This window comes from Eriocheir sinensis, chromosome 36 (genome assembly GCF_024679095.1).
Source record: "Eriocheir sinensis breed Jianghai 21 chromosome 36, ASM2467909v1, whole genome shotgun sequence".
NCBI lineage: Eukaryota > Metazoa > Arthropoda > Malacostraca > Decapoda > Varunidae > Eriocheir > Eriocheir sinensis.
Genome location: NC_066544.1, coordinates 17,191,633 through 17,207,314, shown reverse-complemented (window position 1 = coordinate 17,207,314; position 15,682 = coordinate 17,191,633). Strand labels below are relative to the sequence as shown.

The 15,682-nt window shown below is 44.4% G+C and overlaps 2 protein-coding genes across 4 annotated transcripts; one reads left to right on the top strand and one right to left on the bottom strand.

Annotated features, from left to right (window-relative positions):
• Positions 1-1,620: 1,620 nt before the first annotated feature.
• LOC127007944 (uncharacterized) lies at positions 1,621-9,295 on the bottom strand. Of its 2 annotated transcripts, none has more exons than XM_050879471.1 (2): positions 9,147-9,295; positions 1,621-7,256 (listed from the first exon to the last, which is right to left on the bottom strand). In XM_050879471.1, exon 2 carries the CDS (start codon positions 7,254-7,256, stop codon positions 6,279-6,281), a length of 978 nt encoding a protein of 325 aa, XP_050735428.1. In that variant the 5' UTR covers positions 9,147-9,295; the 3' UTR covers positions 1,621-6,278. The 2 variants fall into 2 exon arrangements, with proteins under 2 accessions (XP_050735428.1, XP_050735429.1); XM_050879472.1 differs by lacking the exon at positions 9,147-9,295 and adding an exon at positions 8,982-9,100.
• Positions 9,296-9,760: 465 nt separating this feature from the next.
• On the top strand, positions 9,761-12,307 carry LOC127007946 (mitochondrial import inner membrane translocase subunit Tim8-like). Of its 2 annotated transcripts, XM_050879474.1 has the most exons (4): positions 9,761-10,305; positions 10,341-10,479; positions 11,191-11,288; positions 11,656-12,307. In XM_050879474.1, exons 2-4 carry the CDS (start codon positions 10,353-10,355, stop codon positions 11,827-11,829), a joined length of 399 nt encoding a protein of 132 aa, XP_050735431.1. In that variant the 5' UTR covers positions 9,761-10,305; positions 10,341-10,352; the 3' UTR covers positions 11,830-12,307. The 2 variants fall into 2 exon arrangements, with proteins under 2 accessions (XP_050735431.1, XP_050735430.1); XM_050879473.1 differs by having other exon boundaries at positions 9,768-10,479.
• Positions 12,308-15,682: the final 3,375 nt, after the last annotated feature.

Sequence of the window (15,682 nt, the reverse complement as noted above, 5' to 3'; positions counted from 1 at the left end):
GTAATCATAAAACGCTGTATTTAGACACTAGTAAGGTGTTGTTGAAGCATTAACTTGCTTTTAATTGTTAAGTGAGTCTGTAATTTTCATTTCATTATTTTTATTTTTCATTATGTAGCTAATGAATGGTGTAATATTTCCCTTAATAGGTATTTAGTTCAATATTACTTATGTACTTATTTATTTTGAATATTAACACCATATATAAATATTGGAACAATATACATTTCAAATCAAGTTTAGCTCATTTGCAATTTAAATATACGCTCAACAAATTATTGAAGAGTTTTATAAGTTATTGCCTTACCTTAGATAAATGGCCAGTCTTTCTTCTGCTTCAATAGCACGACGGTAATTAGTATTTTGCTTCTGAATGGAGAGCCTCAGTAACTCGACCAACTGCTTAAATTTCTCCTTGTCAATCCTGAAGAAATCATGAAATTTATCTGGATTATTGAGCAAATCTGGGAACAAATGTGCAAATGTCCCAAATTGTGCTCTCCTGCTATTAATGGGATGCATCCACATATTCCTTTGTTTCCTACGCCTTCTACGCCGCTGCAACAACAACAATGTTATTCTTGCTAGGTCACTGACGTCCATCTCGCACGAAGGCTTATTGCATACTAGATGACCTGAATGAAAAGTAAGCTGATGGCGTTGGTTGGAACGGTGTTCATTCAAAAAGAATTGAATGACGTGAAATGAATGGAATGGAATGGAATTGAATGGTTTGGTGGGAACGCACCCTTACAGTCCTCCCATTTACTCCGCGTCCCATCTCACTCAAAAACACCTGTATCATCTTCGTTCTCTGTCATACTTCTTACATTCCAGCACTACATGCTGTACAGTCTCGTCCACACCCCTGTCACACATCTGGCACACTTTGCTGCGGGACTCAGACCATCTATAGTTCCTTGCATTTACATCCTGACATTGCGCTCTAGCACAAAAAAAGATGATCTCCCAGGCTTCCCTCATACCACACCTCACGCTTTGGGGCCTCAGGCTTCCCTCATACCACACCTCACGCTTTGGGGCCTCTTTCTCCCTGTACCAGTCGAGGGTTTCCTTTCTTTCCATCTCATTCTTCCACTTGCTCAATCCCTCATCTTTTACTGCCATATCTATCACATTCTTCCACTTTCTTACATCCCACTCAAACCCCTCTCCATGTTATTCTCCATTCGAACACATTCTGCCTATCTTCAAAGGGTCGGTACACCCACCTACTTAGCGCAACATTCCTGTCTATCATTCGCCCATTTGCCAACTCTTATTCCACAGGTATACAGTACCATATGGCAAACACTCCATTATCCACCACAGAGGTAGAGAAAGACCTGGGAATATTATGTTACTTGGCTACCAGTGAAGGGATATCCAGCATACCAGTACCACATGGGAAACACTCCACTATCCACCACAGGCAGAAAAAGACCCGGGAGTATATATGTTACCAGGCTACCAGTGAAAGCCAAATCCCTGCCAATCACAGCGGACGGGTTAAATCTCTTTCCTTCTCTCCATCAGTTCAGCAGTGAGGCACGGCTTGTCCTGTGGCTCCTCTCACCCCTCTCCTCCCAGCCTGAGCGGTTCTTGGGACTCAAACACAAGTGAAGGTCATCAATCTATAATTCATTCCGTAAAACCATGAAAATAACGATACAAGAAAAAGAAAAGTTCCATGGATACAAAATACTTAGCACAAAATTATATATAGTACAATATTTTCCTTTCCCCACAGCATGAGCTTAAATGACTACCATATAAACTATGTGTAAAAGTTATTTTTTTTAACAACTGTTTAAGGCCAAGTTTTTCATGGAGGCAAATTCTCTGGGAGGGTGTTACTACACTGCTGCCACTACAACTACAACTGCTGCTTCTACCACTTTTGGGTGTTATAATTTCCCTCCTCCCTCGCGCCTCTCCTGCCACGGGGAGGTAAACTTTTACACAAGTCTATATGACAGGCAGCGGCGGTTCAGCGCGGCGCCTCAGATCATGATGCTAACACAGCCTTGGAAGAACACTACCATTTATATATCTAAAAATTAAGTATTATAAATCTCCCAAGCATAAGTAATATTTTAATACATATATAACCTCTTTTTTCACTGTAGTAGTTCAAATAGGAGAGATGATTATAAATCATACTATATGTATATACATATCTTGTATATCATGTATTGGCAACTGCTCCATACCAAGGAAGGCTTTCTTAAATTGTACTTGAATTTTGCTTTGAAGGACAAAAACACTAGGATATTTATGTACAAATGTTGTGATCACAGAGAACATACTTTGTATTTTGATGACACCTGGCTCCTGCCACCCAGCCTGACAGTCAAGTTTGTTCACACCAGTCCAAGTGAGGTCTGCCCTGACAGCCCTCAGCTGACAGTGGCAGGCTGCAGACATCACCTGCCTCCTTCCCTTCCCCTGACACTTAACACGTCATCAACACAATGGATACGCCTGCACCTCAACGCTCACGTCATGGCTTTCACACAAGAGATTTTTTGCTGCTGGCTGCAATTTTATCTTTACCCAGACTTAAGACAGGCTTTGCTGCCATGGCTGAGACATGGTGGCTGTTGATCTGAGCCAGTACTAATACCTCAAGATTGCCAAGCCTTCCATGACTTGCAACTACAAGAATTTTCCGATGACAAGAATAGTGACGACTGCTTGCCTGAATGTCTGAGCAATGCCAGCAGGAAACAAACACTTGTTAGCAGCTACACCACAAGCAGATTGTTGTGACAGCAAAAACTCACTTGTGTGAGGGCCCTTAATGAGCATAACTTCTTTGTGAGCCACCTGCTTTATCTCCCTAGAAATAGACTGTCTTAGAGGATAGGTTGTAATTGTAACCTTCTTTGTGGTACATGTGATCAGCTCCCTCTTCACCCCGCCTTGGTTACCAACCTCCACCATAAAACCTCCATCTAATGAGCATGTGCAACTAGCCTCAAGTGTAAGCCCTATAATCTTCCTTACTTGCCAATGTACATTATATTACAGAGTCCTGCCCTCCTCCTCTCCTTAATACAGTGGGCTCCTGAATAAGAAAAGATCTGACAGAGCAGTTTGGGGAGGCAGTGACTAAGAGGTCAGTGAGTGGGCAGACCACATTCAGTCCCGCCCACCACCCCAAGTTGACGACTTGTAGCCACTGCCGAGTGGCCGAAGACAGCCCACACGCTGTCCTCAAGATCACCTAGCAACCCAAACCTCGGCAAAACTCTCTCAAGAGGATCAAGTGGAGCTCTGGGGGGCAGCATGAGCCAAGGAAGAATGGCGCCATTATAAAAATATTTGCCCGCACCACTAACGGGCTGGGGCCAACCAACAGGCCCAACGAGAAAGCCTACCGACGCTATGGGCTGAGCGAAAATGGAAAAAATAAATAAATAAATAAATAAAAAAAATAGTGCTACAAAAGTTAACCAAAAATTATCTGGTAGGACAAGCAAGTCTCAAACGGCTAAGGCGGAAAAAAAAACTCATGACATTTGATAGAAAACATTTGACAAAGTTGTAGATAGTCAGACAGGTAGAATGTATGCTTATCATGTGGTCACTCTTATTCTCTGACTCTAGAGCGATGGTTTTCAAGTCATCAAGGGGCAGAACATTTCTTATTTCTTCCATACAAAATGACAACCAATATGTGACTCCTATGCACCACAAGTGTTGAGCTGTTTCAAAGTGCTCCTCCCTTTCTATGTAGGCAACAAGTATAAGCACACTGCCCTCCTCTCCCCACTAGCATGGTTGTCTCCTTGACCTGGTGTTTTGGATCTTCTCAGCAACATTCCCTCACTGCACACCATACATACTCCTGAGCTTATTTGCTCGCTTTTGTTTTTTCCAAGGCCAAGTTTAAGAGGTTATCTTCAACATGGATATTCCTTCACTAGAGGGATATAAATTTATTCCACAGGCTAACATATCATGGTCCAGGGGAGTTAAGATTCACGTGACTGACTTTTACACGAGTATATAGAAGTAAATAATAGATCTCACTTTTTCCCACTCGCTGTAGGGCTCTTTTTTTTCTCACTTCATCTTAAATAATAGATCACCCAAGTCATTCCTCCTATAGCTGCCTTGTGTAGCATTTAGCATTAACTCCAAGCCGGGCACAGCGGTGGACTGGATCAGACCATCAAACCCTGGAAATGACAAACTAGGGTGATGCAGTTCAGACCCAAGGGCTGCTGCCTGACCCAAAAGAGCAGCCAGTCTTAAACGCCAAGCCACAGCCCCAAAACGGTGACCCCACACGCCACATCAAAAGAGCGACCCTATTTGCCACACCATAAGTGACCCAATATGCCACAGCCCCTAAACAGCAGTTCCATTCGTCAAATAAAAAGTGACTTCATATGCCACAGCCCCTAAACAGTAGTTCCATATGCCAAATAAAAAGTGACCTCATATGCTACAGCCCCAATACAGAAATTCCATAAGTCAAGTAGTGACCTAATTTGCCACAGTTCCATATGCAAAATAAAAAGTGACCCCATGTGCCAAAGCCCGTAAACAGCAATTCCATATGCCAAATAATAACAATGACCCCATATGCCACAGTCCCAACCAGCGAGCCCATATCAGAATGACTTATAGCTGTCAAAACAAGAAGTGTGAATTTAAAATAGGAAGGTTCTTCTTGTCAGCTTCCGTGGCTACGATGTATGGAGTATTATGTGAAGAGCAAGTCACTTCAGCATACTGGTACTTCTGACATTGTGGAGAATTAAGGATCATCGTACCTAATGCATCATACATCCGATTATGAGACAATTTTTCAAGTTATCCAATTCCAAGCGTGTCTCTTCCCATCAAAACAACCTTCCAGCCTTCATCATGACTGCCAAGTGACTGACTCAAGAAACAGTGAGGTGCCTTGACCAACAATCTGACCCACAGTGGGGAGTAGGTCTGGGCTGTGTGGGGGTGTGTGTCACTCGCTCAGGCATGGCATAATGGGTGGGTGCTTCAGCTTACAAGTTGAATCATCACCCATTTCTGGTCCACTGCAAAACAAAAGCCTTTACCAGCATTTTACAGCTTTCTTTGTCTGATGTCAGGTTACATCATTGTGCTCCAGCAAAGGTTTTAATTTGTTCATTACAACCTTCATACTGTGAATAATATTGATAAGAAATGGACTTGGGTAGCTTATAACTATGTATAGAATTATATGGACAACCAAACTAAAAGTGGCAATACAGGAATTTTAAAAGAAATCACGATGGACAAAGAACCGGGGAAGAGATGAAACCAGAACCTTTGCTGGAGCAGAGAGGAGCACTAACACCTTACTGTGAGGGACAGAAAATGCTGGGAAAGGCTCTCTCTTATAATGGACAATGGCTCCTGATGATCATGATGATATCTAAGTTAGAGAACACCTTTCTCACTTAACCCTTGTGCCAGCAGCAACATGAAGCTCTAAGCAACACAGTAAGGGGGCTGTTGCTGCACAGGACATATAAATATTAGCTGCATAAAATCTTGGAGGCATTGCTTGACAAGAAACCTCTTGCATGAAAACTAAATAACTAACTATCGTGGAGCAGACGCCTGCAAACAGGTCGCTTCACTCACTCACCGCCACCACCTCCAACAGTCACCCAAGCAAGCTCCCACGCAGCTACCCTCTCCAGGCACCCACATAGAGAGCCTGCCGGAGGTTAACCCCGGGCCTGGCCCAACGAGGTTGTGACTCGTCTGCACCACCCTGACTGTCCCCAAGAAAATGGGGTGGGCGTGGCTGGCAGGGCAGCGGCGCTCTCCTCTCCCCCTCCCAGACCTGTCAGAGTACTGGATGCCAAACACACCTTGAAGAACTCACAAACAGACAAAAAAGTTAATACCACAGTAAAGTTTTAGAGCACTAAGCATGGCATCCACATGTCTAGGATTAGTGGCCCATGCCCACGTCTGTATCCATGTCCAAGGCACAGCCTTTAGTGTGCATTAAATGTTTTGCAGTTAAATTTATTGAACTTTTGAGCCAGAACAATACCAAAGGGAAGAGAAATGCTGCAATTACTGCCATAATTATAGTCATGGCTGATGAATGATGCTTTTTGACTTTCTTCCATAAGTTCAACTTCTCAAGGACAAACAACATGGATGCAAACATGAGCCCAGATCACCGACCCATGGATGTTTAGCCCTCATGACAAGGACACACTCAGCCAGCCTTCCCAGGCACCCTCCACCAGCGTCCGCGGCACGAGGCAGCCCGCGCAGCCTCAGGTGTACATCATCTCGGCCATGTGGGACATTTTCTTGGGCAGGTACAGGAAGTTGTCCAGGTAGGCGGCCAGCTCGTCCATGGTGACGTCCTCGTAGTCGGGGCTGCGTGCCTGCTGGGAGCAGGACCGCACTGCCCCCACCTCCGTGATGGACAGACTCTTCAAGTCCGGCAACTCCACCTCCGCCAGCCTCCGCCGACACCGCCTCTTGTACAGCATGCGCCTGGACTTGGGCTGGCCGCCTCTGTGCCGACAGCCGTGCGAGGAAAACTCCAGCTTCTTGGTGGGGCTGGGCCTGTTCTCCACCCACGGCTTGCTGCCCTGGCACACAGTGGCAAAGTCTTCAGTCTCCGCTGATTTATTGACTAATTCGAACACCCCTGACTTAGGAATGTGCAGAGGGGCTTCCGCTGCAGACTTCCTCGGGCTTAAGAGTAAGTCACCACCGTGCATCTTTTGATTGTTACGCTGTTCTGCCGCAGCCTCCACGGTGGCCTCCACACTGGCGCACACATCCTTGCTGGCGGTCACCTGCTCCGTTATAGTCCCGAGGCCACCGCCACCGTCACTGCCGCGCACCTCACAGCTGAACTGGGCCCCGAGTGCAGCCAGTTTGCTCCGTCGCAGCAGTGGTTTTTTCTTGCCCGGGGAGAGGTGCAGATTGGCCAGGGAGTACTCCAGCAGGGGTGGCTCCCGGCCCCCTCTGGCACCTTGCCCCACCTCGCTGTGGCGTCGGTGGCACCCCTTACACACCCCGAGGCTGCTGCTGGCACTGCTTGTGGGAGTCTTCTCCGTGTCCTTGCCCGGGAGTATCCAGCTGGTTTCAGACTCTGTCCTAGGCAGGGTCAGGGCTGTCAGGACTTGGTTAAGCCCCTTCACCGGCAGGAGCTGAGGGAAGGGCTGCACAGGGCTGCCCTCGCTGCTCTCGCCATCAACCTTAGCCAGGGTTTCATTGCCATCACTAACACTAGACATCTGCAATAGAAACACATGATAAAGCGATGGTTCTCAGCCTAAATGCACCGACCTTACAACTGAAGTTTTTAGGTGTTGTTGACTTAGCTCTTGACCCAGATAAAAAACTTTCCCAAAGGATGACACAGACACAACTGAACAAGATGTGATGCCTACCTTGCATTTTTCTGTGGTAAACTCTCTGTTGTGTTTCATGTTCAGTGTGTTGTCTGACCCATTTCCCCTTGCTCTTGCCTGTGTCTCTCCAGCTGTCAAATCCTCCCTTAATCCTGAGCCCACTCCTGTGTTGCCTTACAGGCTCATGCTTTCCCTGTCTACTGTGCTAGCAAGATGTCTGGCCGTCACATTTTGTCTACCATTTCTACCACTCTTTGTATCCACTTATTTTCTATTTTTTCAGTCTATGTAGGTGTGTGTTTGTTAACAAATTCTTGAAGCTTGTTCCCCTGTCACTCCCCTTTGCTATAATGCCTTTTGAAAATGACTTTTCCTGAGCAAACCTCTAAAAAGTTTGTTTTTATAAGACTGAAGTGGAAAACAAAATCTTAGTGATTAGAGCCACAGGCTGTGATTGAGATGCGCACTGAGGCCAGGCGAGCTATAGTGTATGTCCTCAACTATACCTTAACAGAAATTAGAGTTATCACCATTTGAGAAAGTAACACACAATGAGTGAAACAATCAAATTTTTCTTCCTTGGAGGACCAAACTTACATCAATGGTTGTGGCCTTGAAGCTGTTTTGACCCAGACCAGCAGCTGAGGGGACTGACTGACTTACTGGAACATGCAATCATCACAAGTGGAGCAAGAAAACTGCCCCCAGACCCAGCCATGACACACATTACAGCCAAGTGATTATCTGTAGTCACATTATGCAACATCTCCTATCTAGTCTTTTCAGGAAGTAGAGTTGTAGGCCTAATCTTTACTGCCCCAATAACCCTGAATCTGTTGTGCTCAGACTCCTCATGAAGGCCCTTTGTGACTCCCCCAGCTGCTTGGTGTCCCAGGTGTTATGTGGATGATGTCTGGCACAGGTATTGCATCCTGGACAACACCTGAGACTAAGATTTACTAGGCTGGGGTAAGAGTTCAGGAGCCTTCACTTGGCAGGTCACTTCCTCGTCCCTAGATCCACTTCCTGATAACATGTCCTCAACTTCTCACCCATGTAGGCCTAACACAACATGAATCTGCCATCCAACACTCTTAATATCACCCTGGGAGAGCTCCTGAGGCTGAGATTTCTAGGCTGGGGTTGGAGTTCAGGGTCCTTTGCTGGCAGGTCATTTCCTCATCCCCAGACCCACTCCCTGATTACATTTCCTTAATTTCTCGTCCAGGGAAGAATAACACACCATGAATCTATCACCCACTAACCTTAATATTACCCCAGGGAAGCCCCAGCACCCGTGACGTACATAAGGGAGGAAGAGTTCAAGGTCCTTCACTTAGCAGGTCACTTCCTCATCACTAGACCCACTTCCGGATTACATTTCCTTAATTTATCGTCCAGGAAAGAATAACACACCATGAATATCCTCCCCACTGACCTTAATACTACCCTGGGGGACCTCCAGAACCCGTGACGTACATAAGAGAGTAAGAGTTCAAGGTCCTTCACTTAGCAGGTCACTTCATCACTAGACCCACTCCCTGATTACATTTCCTTAATTTATCGTCCAGGAAAGAATAATACACCACAAAAATCCTCCCCACTGACCTTAATATTACCCTGGGGGACCTCCAGCACCCGTGACGCATATACCCCGTGGCTGTGTTGTGACCAAGGTGACGCAAGGGGGTGTCTGGTGCGCGTTATCTCACGTCACCGTAGAGGAATTAACGTATATCATAAGAAATTAAATGGCTGGTGTTTGATACGTACCTTGCTTAAGGGTGGGGAGGTTCATAGTGTAGCAGGAAGCAGCCGAGGCCAGCCAGCGCCAACCATTGCTCCGAGGACAACACCAAGTAACGTTGCTAGCTGAGGATTATCGTACCTCAGGCATCTTTTCTTCTTTTCTACCTCTTTAGCGTTGCCAGATTGTCGTATCCACTATAGTATTTACCGGTTTTAGACACTAAACTATAGCAAAAAAGACACTAATAATTAAACCTTTCAACGGTAACTATAAATTAACGTAGTTATTGGAGTGGAGGAGACAGTTTTGGGGTCGGAAATCGGAAAATATAAGAGAGAAGTTCCTACGATGCCAGATTGTCGTACTCTGCCTCTTATGTTTGTCGATTTCTGACCCAAAACCTGCTTTCATTACCCTAACAACTGCCTTCATATATAATTATCGTTTAAATGGTTAATTATTGGTGCTTCTTGGTGACAGTTATGGCCCAGAAACCGGTAAATACGCGGCTCTGAGTACGACAATCTGGCATAAACGTTCCAAGAGATTTACGTACTATTAAAAGGAAAGTGAATAAAAAGAGAGGGCTGAGAGGAGGAGGACCTAAGAAGAGATACAATTTAAGCAAAACAGGTCAAAAGAAGAAGAAGAAGAAGCACCAACCTAAACAACACGGGGCCATCGTGGAAGCCTTTGCCGGGTGACCATTCTTCCTTTTCTTCATTTCTCCTTCGCCTCGCCCCAGACAACAGCCCAAGGAGGGAGGAAAGGAAGGAAATTATAGAAGGCACCTGAAATAAGACATACCGGAGGAAGGGAGACGAGAGGAAGGACAGGAGGACGATATAAGAAGTGAAGTTTTTTCTCTGATTTTCCCAAACTGATTTTCTTCCTTGCCTTTCTTATTCACGTATATTTCTCCTTGCTTCATTCATCTCCCTTACTATTTCTTATTCATCTTTTCTTTCCTTTAATTCCTCCGTCAATTTCTCTTTCCTCTTCCTCTTATTCTTCCTTAACTTCTCCTTTCATTCCTCTTTCCTCTTCCTTTGATTCCTCTTTCCTCTTTTCTCTTCCTCCTTTCATTTCTCTTTCCTTCCTTTTCCTCTTATTCGGCTTTTCCTCCTCATATTCCTCTTTCCTCCTCCTTTCATTCCTCTTTCCTCTTCCTTCTTCCTCCTCCTTTCATTCCTCTTTCCTCTTCCTTCTTCCTCCTCTTCCTCTTCATCATGGGGTGGTTCTTCGGTGACTCCCCCTCTTCCTCCCCCTCCTCCTCTTCCCTTCACGATGACTTCCCTTCAGAGCCCAGCGGCAGCAGCTTCTCAAGTAGTTCCTTTGACTCCGGCCTTAGCTCAGGTAAGGTCACATGAGGTCAAAGAGGAGTCAATAAGTTTTTTTAAGGTCAAGGTTATTCTGAGGTCAATAAGTTAATTTTTTTGAGGCCATGAGGTGACTTGAATGTATTAAGTTTCCTTGTTAGGTCATAAGCATAGGGAAAGGTCAGTGAGATATTTTTTTTAGGTTAAGAATTTTTCGTTTAATTTGTGTATGTGGAAAAAAAATTGTGTTGTAATTTGTGATATTGTTACTGATTCTACTACTACTACTACTACCACTACTGCTGCTACTATTAACACACCTATTCCACTACTACTGCAATTACTACTACTACCACCAATACTATTTTTTTGTTTTTTTACAACAAAGGAGACGGCTCAAGGGCAACAAAAAGTGTCGAAAAAAAAAGCCTGCTACTCACCGCTCCCATAACAGACAAAAGTAAAGAGTGGCGAATAGGGAAGTCAATTTCTGGTGGAGACGTGTCTTGATACACTTCTTGAAGGAGGTCAAATCATAGGCAGGAGGAAATGCAGACAAAGGAAGGCTGTTACAGAGTTTACCAGTATAAGGGATGAAAGAGTGAAGATGCTGGTTAACTCTTGCATAAGGGGTTTGGATAGTATAGGAATGAGCTCTACTACTACTACCACTACTACTACTACTACTGTAACTACTATTACTACTACCACCACTACCACCACTACTACTACTATATATTCTCAACAGGCCTGGACAGTGGCAGTGACAGCAGCGGCCACGGCAAGGACTCAGAGCTGCAGTCCTTCCTAATGATGGAGCAACAGAAGGCTCAGATGCAGGCCATGGTAAGATTATTATTGTTATTATTATTTATTTGTTATTATTACAATCTCACCCTTCTTAGACCATTCTTTAGACCTTATAGTGTTGGTTTGTATCTGCTCCTCATCCTCTCTCTCTCTCTCTCTCTCTCTCTCTCTCTCTCTCTCTCTCTCTCTCTCTCTCTCTCTCTCTCTCTCTCTCTCTCCTACTACTACTGTTACTTCTACTACTACACCAACATATTTCCAACACAAAGTAGAAACGCAAAGTCTTTGGGCATTTGATTTAATACAATTTTACTTAATTTTAAGGACAGAACACCTAGTCTGGACCATAGGATCTCTGTGGTCTGATATGCTTTGTAAATCTTACTCTCCCCATCCCACACAGATCCACAAGATGAACGAGGTGTGTTGGGAGGTCTGCGTCGGGGCTCCGGGCAGCCGGCTGGACACACGGACTGAGACTTGTATCTCCAACTGTGTGGACCGCTTCATCGACTCCTCCCTCTTCATCACCAACCGCTTCGCCCAGCTCCTCGCTAAGTCTGGGGGCTCCATGTGAGAAGGAGGAGCAGGAGGAGGAGGAGGGAGGGATGGTTAGAAGAGGAGGTCTCATGTGAACTGGGAAGAGTAGGAAGAGGAAGGGAGGAGAGTAGAGAAAGGAGAGGAGGAGGAGTGGGAGAGATAATGACATAGAAGAGAGGAAGAGAGACGGGGAGGATAAGGTGAGAGAGAAGGGAAGAGGAGGAGAGAGAGGAAAAGCTGAATGAAAAAAGGAATGTGGAGGTAAAGAAGAAGAGAAAGGAGGACAATGAGGAGGAGGAGGAGGAAGAGGAGCATTTATCTCTTCCTTTCTTCCTTTTAAACATTATCCATTTTAATTTTGTATATGTTTTTCTTTTTCCTCTATGCTAACTGGAAGAGGACATTCTCTCTCTCTCTCTCTCTCTCTCTCTCTCTCTCTCTCTCTCTCTCTCTCTCTCTCTCTCTCTCTCTCTCTCTCTCTCTCTCTCTCTCTCTCTCTCTCTCTCTCTCTCTCTCTCTCCAGTACTGTACATACACAATTTTTTTTTCTTTTTTGTGGGGAGTTGCTAGTCTCGTTTTCTCAGTGACTGTAAATAAAAATAAAAAAGAAAACGAACCACAATGTCTCGCTTGGTTCAGGTCTAAGTTATTTTACTGATTGACAAATTATTTAACTATTTCTTTATTTTATTTTCTTGACCCAGAGCGCTTCCTTCATCCCCCCCACACTCCCTTTTTGTTTTGTTAGGTTTGTACTTATTTGAATACCTTCATGTGTGTGTATCACCAAATAAAAAAAAGCAAGTGTGACAATCTTATTTAGTTGGCCCTGGACACACTCAGCATGCCTTGGTAATAAAAAGAAAAGTCTGTCAGTTCTATTTATTTATTTATTATCTGGACTCTGGACTCTTCTGTGTATTCCTTTATGTACAAAAGAGAACATGTCTGACAGTCTCATTTATTTAGTTGGCCCTGGACACACTCAGCATGCCTTGGTACTAAAGAAAAGCGAGGCTGACAGTCTGATTTATTTGTCATTTATCTGCCTCTAGACTCACTCTGTATGCCTTGGTACAAAAAATAACATGTCTAAGTCTCATTTATTTAGTTACCCTTGGACACACTATGCATACCAAGGTACTGAAGAAATGTAAGCTGTAATCACTACCTCTGCCCTGCCTGGAGGTCTCAAGGTAGGAACTTGAACATGGGACTTATTGCGTAAAATGAGCGACTTGTCATTTGTATAGTTCAAAGCAAATAATGTTATAAAGGGACGTGAGGCTCAAGTGATGAGAGAGGTGTAGACAGAGAAGACTGGGATGATGAGTGGTAAGTAAATAAAGACTGCAGTGGTGAGACAGACAGAGGTGTGGACAGACAGAGAGGTGTAGACAGTGAGGACTCGGGTAATGACGTGTGTGAGACTCCAGTGGTGAGAGAGAGAGAGAGGTGAAGACAGATAACAATAAACTATCAATCAATCAATCAGAGAGGCAGATAAAGAGGACAGATAAACAGACAAGCTCATTGAGACAATTAAACGACAGACAGACAGCAAGACGGACAGATATATAGACAGACAAAATACACGGATATAAACAAGACATCGAACACAAAGATATTTACAAAGAGACATACAAAAAACTATTCGAGAGAAAAAAAGTAAAGTATATGAAGGTAAAAGGTGAACAGGCAGGAAGGAATTACTACTACTACTACTACTACTACTACTACTACTACTATTACTAAATACAAAGCAATGTAGCGTAACTACACAAGCCCTCCTTCAAAAAGCGAAAGAAAACCAGGAAGAAAACGCGCCACCCACGCCACCGTTGCCAGATTGTCGTACTCAGAGCCTCGTATTTACCCGTTTCTGAGCCATAGCTATTGCCAAAAAAAAAACAATCACCAATAATTAACCATTTTAACGATAACTATATATGGAGGCATTTATTGGAGTCGAGGGGGCAGTTTAAGGGTCGGAAATCGGCAAATATAGTCGGCTGAGTACGACAATCTAACTATGTGAACCACAGGACCACAGGCATGGAGGCTGCGGACCGGTGAGTGTTACGTGCAGTTCTCCAATTTTTAGGCGATCCATGACATGTTACATTTTAGTTATGACGTACAGACTACCGAAGTACCCTAGACTGTGCCGGGCATGTTGTGGTTGGTCGAAACTGCAGGATGACGGAGATATTGACGGGTGAAGTCTGATGGTGGGTGACAGACAATACCGGGGCAGCCATGCTCTCAAACTTCGACATCCAACCTGATATTTGACAAGGCTTTCGTAGGAGTCTGGGTCATTGACATGGGTACTTTTACGACGCTTCTGGTAGTTTGACTTCTTCTGTAGTACCATGAACCTAAAAGAACGCTTCCTATGACCCGACTGACCCGATTTTTTACCTTTGATAATAGTTATGTGAGGGGTGGAAGCGACAGGACAAGACCGGCCATAAATAAGTCTTCATCCAACCTGACATATAGCAAGTCTTTCATAGGAGTTTGGGTCATTGACATGGGTAGTTTTATGACCCTTCTGGTAGTGTGACTCTTCTTCTGTACCATGAACCTAAAAGAACACTCATTTTAACCCGACTCATATCCTTTTTGACCTTTGATAATAGTTATGTGAGGGGTGGAAGCGACAGGACAAGACCGGCCATAAATAATTCGACGTCCAACCTGACATTTAGCAAGTCTTTCGTAGGAGTCTGGGTCATTGACATGGGTAGTTTTATGACCCTTCTGGTAGTGTGACTCTTCTTCTGTACCATGAACCTAAAAGAACACTCATTTTAACCCGACTCATATCCTTTTTGGCCTTTGATAATAGTCATGTGAGGGGTGGCAGCGACAGGACAATATACCGGCCATAAATAATTCGACGTCCAACATGACATTTAACAAGGCTTTTGTAGGAGTCTGGGTCATTTCCAGTGGTAGTTTTATGATCCTTCTGGTAGTGTGACTCCTTCTGTACCATGAACCTAAAAGAACGCTTCCTATAACCAGACTGACCCGATTTTTGGCCTTTGATAATAGTTATGTGAGGGGTGGCAGCGACAGGAGAAGACCGGCCATAAATAAGTCTTCATCCAACCTGACATTTAGCAAGGCTTTCGTAGGAGTCTGGGTCATTGACAAGGGTAGTTTTATGACCCTTCTGGTAGTGTGACTCCTTCTGTACCATGAACTTTAAAGAACGCTTCTTATATTAACCCGACTGACCCGATTTTTGACCTTTGAAAATAGTTATGTGAGGGGTGGCAGCGACAGGACAAGACCGGCCATAAATAATTCGACGTCCAACCTGACATTTAACAAGGCTTTCGTAGGTGTCTGGGTCATTTCCAGTGGTAGTTTTATGACGCTTCTGGTAGTGTGACTCTTCTTCTGTACCATGAACCTAAAACAACACTCATTTTAACTCGACTGATGTCCTGTTTGGCCTTTGATAATCATGTGATAATACTAACCTTGCCAGCATCCATTAGCGAACCCAATATCAACCTTTATATCTAAGGCAACCACGCTCTCTGCCATTACCATACGTGCTGTAGCGATGGGAGAATACATGTAGATCCCGCCGGGCATATAGTCATTGAGGTTTACTTAAGGTTTATGGATAGATATCAGGGGTGACGTGTGGGATGTATGAGGAAGTGTGAGACGGTGATGCTGGGAGTCAAGTGAGTGAATGAGTGAAATTTGAAACATTTGAAACACTTGATAATAGCTTAGCAAATACGGCATAGTTAAGGAAGGGATGAAGCGAAGAGACATAGATGATGAAAAAGGAAGGATTAGGGTCTCTCTCTCTCTCTCTCTCTCTCTCTCTCTCTCTCTCTCTCTCTCTCTCTCTGGTGGTG

What these genes read in the sequence shown, in the direction of transcription:
- LOC127007946 (XM_050879474.1), top strand. Translation starts at nt 10,353, where the DNA reads ATGGGGTGGTTCTTCGGTGACTCCCCCTCTTCCTCCCCCTCCTCCTCT. An exon ending in TGACTCCGGCCTTAGCTCAG is followed by an intron (nt 10,480 to 11,190) that starts GTAAGGTCACAT and finishes TATTCTCAACAG; the next exon opens with GCCTGGACAGTGGCAGTGAC. An exon ending in AGGCTCAGATGCAGGCCATG is followed by an intron (nt 11,289 to 11,655) that starts GTAAGATTATTA and finishes CATCCCACACAG; the next exon opens with ATCCACAAGATGAACGAGGT.
- LOC127007944 (XM_050879471.1), bottom strand. Translation starts at nt 7,256, where the DNA reads ATGTCTAGTGTTAGTGATGGCAATGAAACCCTGGCTAAGGTTGATGGC.